Below are 14218 nucleotides of genomic sequence, written 5' to 3'. Positions count from 1 at the left end.
GAAAAATTCTACAGGGATTATGAACGATAACTTCATCAAGAAGTGGGAGCTTTTAAATGCAACCTGTTAATCATCAGTTGTGTATGTTAATGGAATGTATATGCTTTCCCTTCTGTTAAAAAGTCTAAAACGTGAAGTAAAATGCTGATGATCACTGTAGTCGTGTCGAGAGCAGACAGACAGGTGGACTCGTTACCAGCCCAATATCAGATCTGGTCTTCCACAGGGCCCTCAGCGCTTGGCGGGCTGCGTTCTCAAATGTTGGGTCCCCCGTTAGACGACTCAGCGTGGCAAACTCCAGGATGAATGTTCCCACACCGGCGGTGCACGTGACGGGTGTTTCTGTGGGACTGACGCCGTTCAGCAGGTTCACCGTCCCGTACGGCATACCGGTGGGAGTCTGGAACGCTGGAAACATTCGTACAACACACACTGATAGATACTGAGACTCTGTGTGTGTGTGTGTGTGTATGTGTGTGTTTTCATACCAGGCAGCAGCTTCCTGGCAGCGTCCTCGGCCATCCTCAGCAGCGGACCTGAACAGGGCCAACCAGGCTCCAGCTCCAGGCCCCCCCGACCTGCCAACAGGTGAGCCGACAGCAGCCCACCCACCACTACACAAACATACAATCTATTCAAATCTAACATGGTTTTGTGATATAAACGTGTGTGTTTCGCCCCTCGCAGCTCCTTCTCTGTACCTCTGATGTTGGTTTCGAATACGGAGGCATTGACGTCGATGTCAAAGTCCACGGTGTCCTGGAGGAGCGACGCCACGCGCTGGAACTCAGTGCGGTTTCCCAAAACCTTCAGAGAAAACATTTTTAGAGCATGACTCTCTTAACATGGTTGAATCTATGGTTCCTCTGCGTTAACGCTCTAACACGTTCACAGTCTCAGGTCTTACCAGCAGAGTGTCGAGAGCGTCAATCAGCGTGAGCGAGAAACTGTTGAGGAACGATGGAGGGGAGATATTCAGACTTATTATTGACTGGCAAAATATTGAATATCATGCTCAAAATAATGATATTAAAGTTTGATTATGGAGAATGAGTCGAACACCACCATCTAGTGTCTCAAGATCGTAACAACAAAAAATAAGTCTATCAGTCGGGTTGCCAGGTTGGTCAGACCAGGCCCAGTAGCCTACAGGAGAGCGGAGTCTGTTTGAACCCGTCCCCTCCAGCAAATCACACCATAAAAACAAGTATTAGAGGAGTTTGACTGACAGTTAGCGTTAGCCGTTAGCATTAGCCGTTCCAGCTAAATAAAGATCAGGCATGAAAACGGGTCAGGGGTGAAAAAGGTGTCGCGCAATATTCTTCCCCTAAAAGCATCAATCTGATGCATTTTGAGAGAAAAATTAACAAGTATGAATATATATTAGAGCAGGGCTATTCAATGAATATACATACATACACACATACATGTTAACCCGAGGTTTGAGCCTCCTGTCCTTTACTTGAGTATTTTATTTACATGCTACTTTATACTTCTGCTCCACTACAAATCAGTGGAGATATTCTACTTTTTACTCCACTACATTTATCTGATTACTTCTGTAACTAGTTACTTTACCAGGCTGAAAGGCACATCTTAAACATTAGTTTATTCATCAAAAACACACAACACAAGTAAATGTAAATGCAGAATATTTTTTAACAGTTTAGTGGGAAAGTGGTGTTGAAGTTAGCATGGTTTTTATGAAAATACCTTCTATACTTATACCCTTCACACACAAATATGGTTGCAGAGTAAACACAGGCTTCACAGTGACAGAAACAAAAACTTCTCTAGTGAACGGTTTTCTGTGTCGACCTTTCTTTTTCAGAGTAGAAGGAGACATTGCGGTGATTTAACCACAGATTTATCCAGACAGAAACGATTGAGAACAACAACAGAGCGGAGCTTAGCGAGCTGTTGCCAAGAGGATTCAGAAATCCACAAAGCGCATAGTGGGAGCGTGCAGAGAGTTGTAGCCGCGCGTACGGGGAGCGTGTGGAGCAAGTCTCCCAGCATGCTGGGATTTGACACGCTGAGATCAGAGAAGACAGCGGTCAACATCGGTGACAAATCACTGTTTTACACAGGCTTCTACTCAAAGGGGCCAGGAAATATTCCATCTTTTGTTCGCACGTTCGTAGTTCACTGATGGCGTTTGAATGGCGTTTCTCTCCTTTCTCTCAGTCCATGGAGTGAATGCTCGGCCTATATTGACTCTGGTCTCCGCTCACTCAGCTGCTGGGACAAATAACGCCCCCTTCACTGAGGCTCCGAAGCAGCTGCAGGATTGGCAAACTCCATTTCACCCAGTGCCAGCCTACAGTAGCTGCACCCAACAACAGACAACCCTGGCAACCAGCAACGCTATTGGCTGCTACCATGGAAACACAACTGGACAGAAAGTCATTGTGGAACCCGTCAAAATGTTTTAAAATATTAATTCAAACTAAATATATTCTTTATGCAAAAAGGAATACTTTCATTCTGTAGCCCTCAAAACGCCCCGTGGGTGTTATTTAAAAAAAAAAATATATAGCTTTTAATAAAGATTCTACATATTCAACCTTCAATAATAACAATATTATAATAACACAAGAGGGGGCTGTTGCACGGAAAATGAAAAGGCCAGCCTTAAACTAATGAACTAACTAAGAACTAATGGAAACTTATGAGGAAGTAAAGCATGTCATTAGTAAAAAAAGAAATTTGTTCAAATAATTGAACAAGAAAACGGAGTGACACACACACACAAATACGCGCACGCACCATATTTATAAAAAGACTGAAAAGAAGAGATTCATGATGTTAAACCTGCTGACAGTCTCAATCAAAGAAAAAACAAATGTATGATTAAAAAAATAGAAAAACAAATAAACACTAAAGAAAAACAATGAATATAAGACAACATTTAACATAGTAAAACAAAATATAAGAAGTAATAAAATATATATAAAATATGAGATATTGTATACATTTATATATTAACATATAAGAGTGTATATAATATTCTGTATATTCATATTTTTCAAGTGTTCTTCTTCAGCTTTATTAGTTACAGGCTATCCACTGTCTGGATGATGTCACCTAACCTGCCCCAGGTGTCCTGTCCGTCACAGGTGAGTGGGCGGAGCTCGTCATAGGGGAAAGCGTTGTCAAGGTAACTGTTGTAGGCGTGGTAGAACATAGATTTGATGCGCTGTCTGAAACAGGAAGCAGGATGCAGAGAAGACAGTCTTCAGTAAAAACATTTTTTATTTCATCAACATAAATACGTCAAAAATAAGGACTTCGGGGCGGCCGGTGTCCCCCCCTCTCTCTCACCCCATATCCTGTCTGTCCTATATAATAAAGGCTTGGAAAATTGCCCAAAAAAATCTTTAAAAGTAAATAACAGGACTTCTAACATCCGTCAAGGGACATTTCAATTCAAGGTTTTAATAAGATGAATCATCTAAATGATCAAAGTTCTGTGAAGGTCTATACACAAACTGCCTCGTTTGGCTTTAGAAGGAAACATTCACCCGTGGCTGTCAATAGTGAACTTTTTGTTTTTGAATGCAAAAAGAGGTGAGGTTGTTTTGTGTCTTTTTTGGACATTTGGTGTCGCTATGAAGTAATTGTGTCTTTTTTGAACATTTGGTTTCTTTTTTCAACCTTTTGTGTCTCTATGAAGCAAGTTTTTTTTTTGGATATTTTTTCTTTGAGATAATTTTGTGGGTTTTTAGGACATTTTTTGTCTCTGAAATAATTTTGGGTCTTTTTGCACCTTTTGTGTCCCTCCGAAGTCATTTTGTGTCTTTTTTTGGACATTTTGTGTCTTTTTACATCTTTTGTGTCTCTTGGAAGTATTGTTGTGTCTTTTCTGGACATTTTGTGGCACTTTGAAGTAATTTTTGAGGAGTAAGACGGCTGTCAAAAAGATGTATCCATAATTCTCAAATTCATATTCATAATGTTAACAATTTGTGTATCAAAAAAGTTGTTGCACACAAAATTCTGTAGTCATATCAGCGAGTCTGTGAAATTGGATTTGTGTTAGGATTGTTTTTATGAGTATGATTCAAATTTTTACGAGGGGGGTCGCAGGTGAGTGAGGGGGACCATAGATTATGGAGGGGACGGTAGAGAGAGAACCAAGAACTTGTACTGTAGCAGACATGGAGGAAGGTAGCGACTGGCTGGCGTTCAAGAACTCGCCGTCGAATCTGAAGAAACGCATACAGGTAAGGTGTTATTTCTGTTGTTATTAGCTTTTTGAGGATTCTATTAAGTCCGTTTTCAATGTTAGAAAAGTTTTTATAGTATAAAGCTAACGCTAACTAGCTCTCGTTTTATAAAACAAAACAAGGCAGTAACCCTCAATTTAATGTTGTGCGACGTTACCTTTCAGGGCCATCTGCCATAAAGGATTAGGGGTTGAATGGTAGTTTGGGTTAAAATAAAAACGTTTAATTTCTGGCAGAAAAAAGGCTTTTATTCTGGTAGCCCTGAAGGCTAACATCGCCCTATGTTTCCACATTTACAACTTTTTTTTATTCACTAAAAATTAACGTTAGGCCCTATGTTCCCACCATTGTTTGGGTTTAGGCAACGAACAAAGGAGCTGGTTAAGTTTAGTAAAAAGACCAGATAGAGGTCAGATAGAGTCCAGATAAGCAGAGAGTCCTGTGGGAACATAGGGCTAAGGGAACATAGGGCTGATGGAACACAGGGCTGAGGGAACATAGGCATGGAACCCCCCTGTATGCCACTGGTTGTCAGCTCCCTACAAAAGACAACATTAAAAATGTATATATAAAACCATAATTCTGTCAGGCTAACCACATGTAAAATTGAAAACATCCTCTGTGGTTTGGTGTTCCATAGGCCTGGACTTCATCAGAAGCCATGTGAAGGAGGGACCTATGGTGCATCCAAGTGACACTTCCCATTCTTCAGAGGAGGATGACTTATTTCCCCCCAATCAAGCGGGAGAGGCCTTTTGGCATTTATTTATTTTAAGAAAAATGCCCTGCGTGATTTCTCTTGAGCCTCTCTGTGCTACTCTGATCAGAGCAGCATCCCTAGCAAGCAGTGGCGGCTGCTGGTCTTTCAAGAAGGGGAAGCTCATTTTTCCGGCCTACATCATAAATGTGTTTGTTTGTTTATATGTAAATTCTACCCTTCGTTCCTTTCAAGAAAATGATCTGTGACCTTGTCGTACCAACTAGGCGTCTTTTCCAGGGACTTGACCAGTGTCCTCTCAATGGCAGCAGAGCCAGACAACTGTCCCATACACCCCCAGAGACGCTGAGCGTCCGATGGGCGGGACAAAGCCCAGCATTTATCCAATGAGCGTCTAGTTTCTCTGCAGTGGAACAACCCGCTCTACGCTTCCCCATTGAAGTCAGTAGAAGCTGAGCGTCCGACTGTGTAAAGCACTGTGGAGCTGTGGGGATGAATGAGGAGGAAGTTGCTCCGGTTACCTGTGATAAGTAGCTGATTCTGAACTAAAGATGAAGGCTTTCTAATGTGTATTTAGTCAACGAAATGTACACAGTACACAAGCAGTACCTACTTCACCACTTTTTTTTTATTTTGCTGACATTTTAGGGAAAGCTGAGCTTCCACTGCAGTCTTAGAGCAATCGCCACTGCTAGCAAGTAGTGCGCTAATTTTTCAATTCAATTCAATTCAATTTTATTTGTAGTGCCAAATCATAACAAAAGTTATCAGGACACTTTACAGACTAATTCAAACATTAGCTTTTTAAAAGAATAACCAGTAATACCTAATAATTACTACATGACTCTGAATTCTGCTTTTTGATCGGTCAACCGTGACCATTGTCAAGTATAAGTAGCAGGTTACTTGCTAGGGATGCTGCTCGGATCAGAGTAGAACAGAGAAGTTCAAGAGAAACTACGCAGGGCATTTTTCTTAAAATAAGAAAATGCACATTATTTAAATGAAATTAATTATGGATATACACGTTATTGACTTCACCTGTGATGTTTCTCCGGCGCATAGTGCAGCACCATGTGGTTGGCTGTTTTCCTCCATGTTAGTCTCTGGGGTCACGTGCGCATGCGCGGTTGGAAAAATCGCGGATTTATTACTTTCCCCTGCGACCTGACTGTGACCTCAGTGACGTCATTCTTAGCATTTTTCTACTCATATCGGTAAACTCAAAGTCGTATTCACAATTCACAGACTTTGAACTCACAGCTCTTGGATTCTTACTCATAAAAACTTTCACAAACTCACGGATATGACTACAGAATTTTGTGTGCAACAACTTTTTTGACACACATATTGTTAACATAATGAATATGAACTAGAGAATTATGGACAGGTCATTTTGACAGCAGTCTTACTCCATACATGTTGTGTCTTTGTTGGACATTTCATGTCTCTTTGAAGTAATATGGTGTCTTGTTGTAGTCATTTTGTGTATTTATAATTATTTTGTGTCTCCTTTCTGCCTCTGAGTGACATTTTGCAGTTGAAAGCCGGGGGTGGGACCCTTGGCCTGTTTAATAATCCATCCATGCCCAAACACATGATGATCTTATAGAACATGATGCACTGATGTAGATTAAAGGAGTTAAATGAGCACAAACATCTACAGCAGGAGAATGCAACAGACACATTAATGCAACAGGAATAGATTAGATATAATAGAAACGTTTAACTGAACTGTACACTTTTCCTTTCAGTGCATTAAGCTGATGACACACTTTCACTGCAGTAAAGAATTTGTGTTACCTGACAGCAGCCATGTCCTCCTCAGTGAACGGGCGCGTCGCCGCATCGCTCAGCAGCCAAACAAACAGCGACACGCACACGGGAGCGCGCATGGAGGGACACGAGGAATCACGGGAGCGAGCCTTAGTTGAAAACGGACACAGAAAATACAAGAAGACACAGAGAAGTGAAGCAAAGCACGTTTACAGGTGAGTTTCTGCTGCTGCTGCTGCTGCTGCTGCGTCAGCTGTCAGGAAGTTAACGGTGTGCGCATGCGTTGTCCTGTGCGCTGACGAGAATGCTGCGCTGCGTTCAAGAACAAACCTCTTCATTTGTGATTAGCAACGTTTGTGAATGTAAATTATTATAAATGAAAATTATCTGGATATTCTTTATAATGTATAATACTATGATAAAACCTATGGATATAACACAGTTGTAATAAGATGGAATGTGTTTAATAATAATAATCATACTATCATAAAGATCTTTTTCTTTTTACTTATAAATGGTTGCACTTATAATAAGTAAAAAGAACATTTTGTGTATCTTTGAAGTCATTTGATGTCTTTTTTCGACATTTTGTGTCTCTTTGAAGTAGTTTTGTTTTTTGTGGGATATTCTGTGTCTCTTTAAAGAAATTTGGTGGGGGTTTTGGACATTGTGTTTATCTTTAAAGTAATTTTGTGTCTTTTTTGGCCATTTTGTGTCTCTTAAGTAAACGTATGTGCGTTTGGACATTTGGTGTCATTTTGGACATTTGGTGTGTCTTTGAGGTAATTTTGTGCCTTTTTTTTTTGAACATTTTGTGCAGTGTTTCCTCTAGGTTTACAGCTTGGAGGGGGGGGGGGCATATTTTCTGATGCACACTCTCTGTCCGCTGGTGTGCGTGCATCAGAAGGTGTGTATGTGTGTGCGATGATGTAGAGACATGATGAAAGGCCATTGTGTGAAAGATAAATATAGGGGTGCACAGTTTCTAACCTGTCTAACCTGCCTATACAGATTTTTGCCAGTTCTGGTTTTGTTTCCGCTATTTTTCTACGAACTATAATTCACAGCATACAGAAACATTATTGGAACGTTTCTTACTTTTGTTGAACCAAAACTATAAAACAATGTTGCATAAATGTTGGATGAACTTACTTTTTAAAATGTAACAGGTGAAGTAAAATTAAAAAGAAAAAGATTTTTTGGGACATTTTGTGTCTCTGAGGTAAATTTGTGTCTTTTTTGGACCTTGTGTCCAAAGTAATTTGGTACATTTTTTGGACATTTGGGAGATGTTGTTTAATTCATTTGTGTTTCTTTGAGGTATTTTTTTGGTTTTTGGGATCTTTTGTGTCTCTTTAAAGTAATTTGGTGTGGTTTTTTTGGACATTTTTGTGTCTCTTTGAAGTCATTCCCTGATTTTCTTTCGGACATTTTGTGTCTGAAGTAATTTTGTGTTTTTGCGGGAAATTCTTGGTCTCTGAAGTAATTTGTTGGGTTTTTTTTGGACATTGTGTTTATCTTTGATGTAACTTGGTGTCTTTTTTGGATATGTGGTGTCTCTTTAAAGAAAATTGTATAGATATTTTGGATATTTTGTGTATCTTTGAAGTAATTTTGTTTCTTTTTTAGACATTTATCCGAATCAGAATCAGAATCACTCATCACTCATCTTCAACCGCTTATCCAGGGTTAGGTCACGGGGGCAGCAGCTAGCAGGGGACCCCAAACTTCCCCTTCCCGGGCCACATTGACCAGCTGTAACTGGGGGATCACGAGGCGTTCCTAGACCAGTGTGGAGATATAAACTCTCCACCTGGTCCTGGGTCTTCCCCGAGGCCTCCTCCCAGCTGGACTTGCCTGGAACACCTCCCCAGGGAGGCGCCCAGGGAGCATCCTTCCTAGATGCCGAACCACCTCAACTGGCTCCTTTCAACGCAAAGGAGCAGCGGCTCTACTCAGAGTTCATCACGGATGGCTCAACTTTTCACCCTATCTCTAAGGGAGACTCCAGCCACCCTCCTGAAAATCACGAACAGGATTGGTGACAAAGTGCACACCTGGCGAAGGCCAATCCCCACCAGGAACGAATCCGACTTACTGCAGAGGATCCGGAAATAGCTCTTGCTTTGAGTGTACAGAGCTTGGATGGCCCTCAGAAGTGACCCCCTCAGCCCATACTCCCGCAGCACCTCCCACATTATCTCCTGGGGGACCAGGTCTTATGCCGTCTCTAGATCCACAGAGCACATGTAGACTGGATGGGCACACTCCGCTGCCTCCAGGATCCTTGCGTGGAATGAAGAGCTGGTCCATTGTTACACAGGGACAGAATCTGCGTTGTTCCTCTTCAATCTGAGGTTCGACTATAGGACGAACCCTCCTTTCCAGCACCTTGGAGTAGAATTTACCAAGGAGACTGAGTAGTGTGATACCCCTGTAATTTGCACACACTCTCTTGTCCCCCTTTTTAAACAGGGCAACCACCACAACGGTCTGACACTCCCTTGGCACTGTCCCAGGCTTCCATGCAATGTTGAAGAGACTGTTTGGTGCATATGCACAAACAACAGTCAGAGTTTTCCCCCCTACAACCCGCAGGCGTAAGGAGGCGACCCTCTCGTCCACTGGGGTAAACTCCAACATCACGGCACTCAGCCGGGGATTTGTGAGTATCCCCACCCCCGCCTGGCGCCTCACACCCTGGGCAACTCCAGAGAAGAATAGGATCTAACCCATATCGAGGAGTACGGTTCCAGAACCGAGACTGTGCATGGAGGTAAGCCCCACCTCCACCTTCTACCAGAATAGAACAGATTGTCCTAAGTTGAGTTTAAATCACAGAAAGGGGGGGACAGACTCTCCAAGGGATGCATTGTATAATTTAATGACCACAGGCAGGAAAGATGTCCTGTGGCGCTCTGTGGTGCATCTGGGTGCGAGGAGTCTTCTTCTAGGGCGTACTCACACTGGCCTTCTGGCCGGGGCCAAAACCGTTTTTTCAGCTAAAGACTAGTACATTTAAGCAGTGTGAGTGCACCCGTTCCGCGCATAACTGCGGCCAGCGGGCCGTCCACGGCCCGCTTGAAAGAGTTGGGCTTTAGCGGAGCCGTTTGCACATGTACGAGCACGAGCGTGCGCACGTGTACGAGCACGAGCATGAGCCCTATGGCAGTAGCGCTATGTCCGCCTGTTCGGACATAGTTAATAGAAGGACGGACCATGCGCGGACATTTAACAACAACAACAATGGCGGTGAAAGGTTCACGTTGGTGTGATGCGGAGGTGGAGTGTTTACTGCAGATTTGGTCGGATGAAAATATTCAAAAACAGTCGACAAGACGCACAAAAACTCAGAGGTCTGTGGAAAGATTTGTAATCAAAGCCACACACACGCGATCAATGCGTGTGACGTGTTACGGCGTGATGGCGTATGGAGAGCAAGAAGCATTGGCCGGCCCTGGCAGTGTGAGTACAAACGGGGCTGGGGCGCGGGGGGAGAGGGAGGGGGGACAAGTACCCTAAAGTCCTGGTCGCGGTGCGGAAGGACAGTGTGAGTACGCTCCTCTGCTGGGCCAGTGTGTCGTAGAGAGGGTGGAAGACATTGTCCAACATAGGCTGGAACCTGGACAGCATCCTCCTCACACACGGTCGTCAGGGTATCCAGCTCCTCCCCAACGACATCACCAGCCCTCCTGATCAGTTTGTTCAGTCTGTTGGTGTCTGCGACCTTCAGCCCACTGCCCCAGCATGTGACAGCAAAGAAGATCGCACTGGAAACAGACTCAGAAACATCCTCAGCATCGTCCGGCAGATGTTAAAGGACCTAAGCCTCCTCAGGGAGAAGAGTCAACTTTGGCCCTTTTTGTAGACCGCCTCAGCGTTCCTAGTCCAGTTCAACTTATTATTGAAGTACACCCCCAGGTGCTTTTACTCCTCTACAGTGTCCACAGGGACCCCCTGGATGGAGACAGGGGTCACAGGCGTTTTTACTCTCCTCAGATCCACTACAAGCTCCTATGTTTTAGTCACATTGAGCTGCAGATGATTCAGCTCACTCCAAGTGACAGAGTTGCCCAGAACAGTCCTGTATTAAGTTTCATCCCCCTTTCCAATGCAGCCAACTATTGCTGAGTCATCAAAAAACTTCTGAAGGTGGCAGGACTCGAGTTGAATTCTGAGGTGAAGAGGGTGAAGAGAAAGGAAGACAGGCGAGTCCTCTGTGGGGCCCTAGTGCTGACCACCCTGTCAGACACACAGTTCTGTAGGCGTACATGCTGTGGTCTGCACTTCAGGTTTTCCACAATCCAGGACATGGTGGGGCCTCCACCTGCATCGCAGCCATCTTCTCTTTGTGTTTTTTTCGACATTTTTTGTGTCTTTTTCGGACATGTGGTGTCTCTGAAGTAATTTAGTGTCTTTTTTGGACATTTTGTGTCTCCTTGAAGTCCTTATGTCATTTTATTTGGGACATTTTGTGTCTCTGAAGTAATTTTGTGTTTTTTTGAGGGACATTCTGTTTCTTTGAAATAATTATGTGGGGTGTTTTGGATATTATGTGTATCTATAAAGTAATTTTGTGTCTTTTTTGGCCATTTTGTGTCTCAACGTTTCTTTCTTTTATCGAACCAAAACTATTAAACAATGTAGTATAAATACTTTTTAAAATGTAACAGGGGAAGTAATCTAAAATGAATAACAGATTAACAACGCAGAACTGATGGCAACTTTCAAATAATAAAATAAATAAGCTCAAATTAAAAAAAAATGCAGCAGGTAATGGGACCTTAAAAATAAACGATCTCTATTACATTTATTTTCCAAAGAAAAAGGTGCAACAGCTAAAAGCAGCAACTGAAGGACTAGAAGGCACCTTTAGGTTGTTGTTGGCTTAAATTCCCATCTACCTGTTTCTATTTATCGTTGTTGTGGAACCCGCTTGTCCCAGGTCAGCTAGCTTTGGCCAGGACAAAGACAGCGGCCAAATACACCTCGACAGTGCCTCACAATCTCACTCAGATCAGGAGACTGAAACAGAGGGGGCTGACACTTCAACTAACCGAAACACCAGTATGTTGTCCCACAAACACCCCGTTAATCAGCCCAGATGCCCCAGCCACCCCGCCCACGGACTCCTCCGTTGTAGCCTCGCCTGTTGCTGCGGAGAGCATAGCTCGGAACCTGCATGCTGCGATGAAATTGATAAAGACATGAGGACATACTGGGTTAAAATGGGCCCTGAAACTTGTCAGAACAAAGACACAGATATTGCTGCCTCAGAAAGACAGCACAAACACCAAAAAAGGTACTTTTAAAAAACCCTGTTTAAAAGAAAACTGGCAAATGGTGAAGCTGTGCGAAGAGAATTGTAGCTCTATTCTTTCTCAAAATGTACGACTCGTCGCGGAACTGGATCGTAGGTTTCTGTCCTACAAACACATTCAGTAGACATTTGGATTTCTGAACAACATTCCAACCATCTCCATACACGATCTATGTACAGGAGCGGCTTATCGTCAGAAGAAATATGGCGGTGTTCTGGATGAAGATTTTGTGGACGAAATTAAACAATTCAGGGAATTCATTTAAAAAAAAAAAAGAGGAGGCCTCAGCAAGGTCACTGTTGCAATTTATAAGAGGAAGGAAACAGTCAGTGTTTCCAAATGTTGATATTGCCCCCGATTATTTGTGTCTTTGCCTGTTACCAACGCCAGCGGGGAGCGTTCTTTTTCCAAACTGGGACTAGTTAAAAACAGACTATAATGGGCCAGAACAGACTGAATCACCTGTCTCATTAAAGACTTCTCTGCCAGAAAAGCGAGGGAAAAAACTTCTAAAAAGGTAGGCCTACAAATGTGATTGTGCTGATATTGTGTGTGTGTCACCGATGACAGCTCAGAGATGAAGACAAACTGAGAGAGAGGAGAAAAACCACGCTCAGAGACAGGACAGCGGAACACAGAAGCATTCAGAAATAAGTGAGGAAGGGAACAGCCCAGTGAGACGAGACAGGCAAAGAAACAGTGTGAAGAGGCTAAATGAGGCTACTGGATACACATGTCCTCTTTATATAAATGACATGGACGTTATGAGCAGCAAATGCACAAATAAACACATTGAGAAAATGCTTTCTGAATTAAAAGAAAATAACCCCTTGTGGCAAATTTTCTGGTATTCTCATTTACTGCATTAATTGGCAGAGGGCGTGGTTTGTTCCTTTTCATTTTTGTATCACTAACAAAGTTAGAGAATTACACTTGAAAATACTGCATCAAATTTATCCTACAGACATACTAGGTACGTACTTTTTGTAAGACAGAGCAAGATTATTTCATTCTTCTTTTCTATGGTTGGTCATTCTGTGTTACATTCTGGAAAGACTTGAGCACTACATACTTTTTGGCACAACACAGAATCATAGGGAGAAAATGTCATCACTTACTTTGAATGTAAAAATGTTTTGTTTTTTCTGTTTGCTTGTTTTCTACATATTTATTTTTTGTTAAATATATTGTATGTATGATGTCATAATTACCTACATGAACTGTGATGATTGCAGTCAGGGGAGGCAGGTGAGGCTGTGCCTCCCCTGTCATCATGAGAGGAAAAAGAAACGAAATAATAAAATAACACAAGTATTATGTATTTCGTGTGGTTCTTAATGTATTTTGACCATTTTTATAGTAAAAATCACGGAAAATTCTGTATTTCCTGCTTAAATAAACGGAGTCTCTTCTGAGCCGAGAGGTGAGGCACGGACAGCCCAGCCTCCCTCCAGATTGCGCAATCACTCACAAACTGGATTGAGCGCGTGCAAACGGCGCGTGCTTGTTCCCGTTTCTGTGTATGTTTCCAATATGATGGTTGAGGACACTTTTATGTAATACAAGTATACGTCTTCTTTTCCATGGTGTTCAGTAATGTATTTTACGTATGTGTGTAATATTTACATCTTATTGATGTGACAAAAAACCACAGGGGAAATGCTGCCTTGAGGCAGGCAGTACCTCTGCCTCAAGGCAGGCGGCGATAGTGAGCGGCCTGATAGCCTGCCACCAGCCAGGTCACGGTGAACTCTAACCCGTGTGCAAAAAGTAAACACAGAAGTGTACTGTGCGACTCTGTAGAGCTTAGCGACAAGCTGTCATTTCTCCCCCTGAAAATGGAGGATTTGATTTCTAAACTAAGACATTTTTCAAAGCTGGACTTTCAGTCAAAGCAAGAAGTCATTTATAAGTAAAGGTAAGATATACTGCAATATACAATGGCACTGGTGTTTTAAAATGGTTTTCAGCATCCTATTCGCTCCTATTCTCTCATCCTATCCTATTGGCATCCTACTGTATGTTTGTAAATCTGACTTGTGAGTCAGTGCCTCCCCAACCCCAACCCTCACTGCACGTCACTGACCAGGCCCTGTCCAACCCCCTGCTTTGACTTGCTGAAAACCTGTTTTCAGTGTTTTAAACATGTTCATACACATTCAGCTAAATATTAC

The 14218-nt window shown here is 42.6% G+C and overlaps 1 protein-coding gene across 1 annotated transcript in view; it reads right to left on the bottom strand.

Moving 5' to 3' along the window:
- The window catches only part of edem2 (ER degradation enhancer, mannosidase alpha-like 2), an 11045-nt gene extending 4080 nt beyond the window's left edge, over positions 1–6965 (bottom strand). The window contains exons 1-6 of the mRNA XM_083919318.1: positions 6751–6965; positions 3093–3203; positions 908–947; positions 702–807; positions 489–614; positions 197–408 (exon numbers count right to left, since the gene is read on the bottom strand). Coding sequence (XP_083775444.1) covers positions 197–408; positions 489–614; positions 702–807; positions 908–947; positions 3093–3203; positions 6751–6842 — 687 coding nt within the window. The 5' untranslated portion in view covers positions 6843–6965. The remainder of the gene's footprint in view (positions 1–196; positions 409–488; positions 615–701; positions 808–907; positions 948–3092; positions 3204–6750) is intronic.
- Positions 6966–14218: the final 7253 nt, after the last annotated feature.

This window comes from Echiichthys vipera (assembly GCF_963691815.1).
Source record: "Echiichthys vipera genome assembly, chromosome: 9".
Classification (NCBI taxonomy): Eukaryota; Metazoa; Chordata; class Actinopteri; order Perciformes; family Trachinidae; genus Echiichthys; species Echiichthys vipera.
Note: the sequence above shows the minus strand (reverse complement) of the source record. Positions and strands in the feature narration are given on the sequence as shown.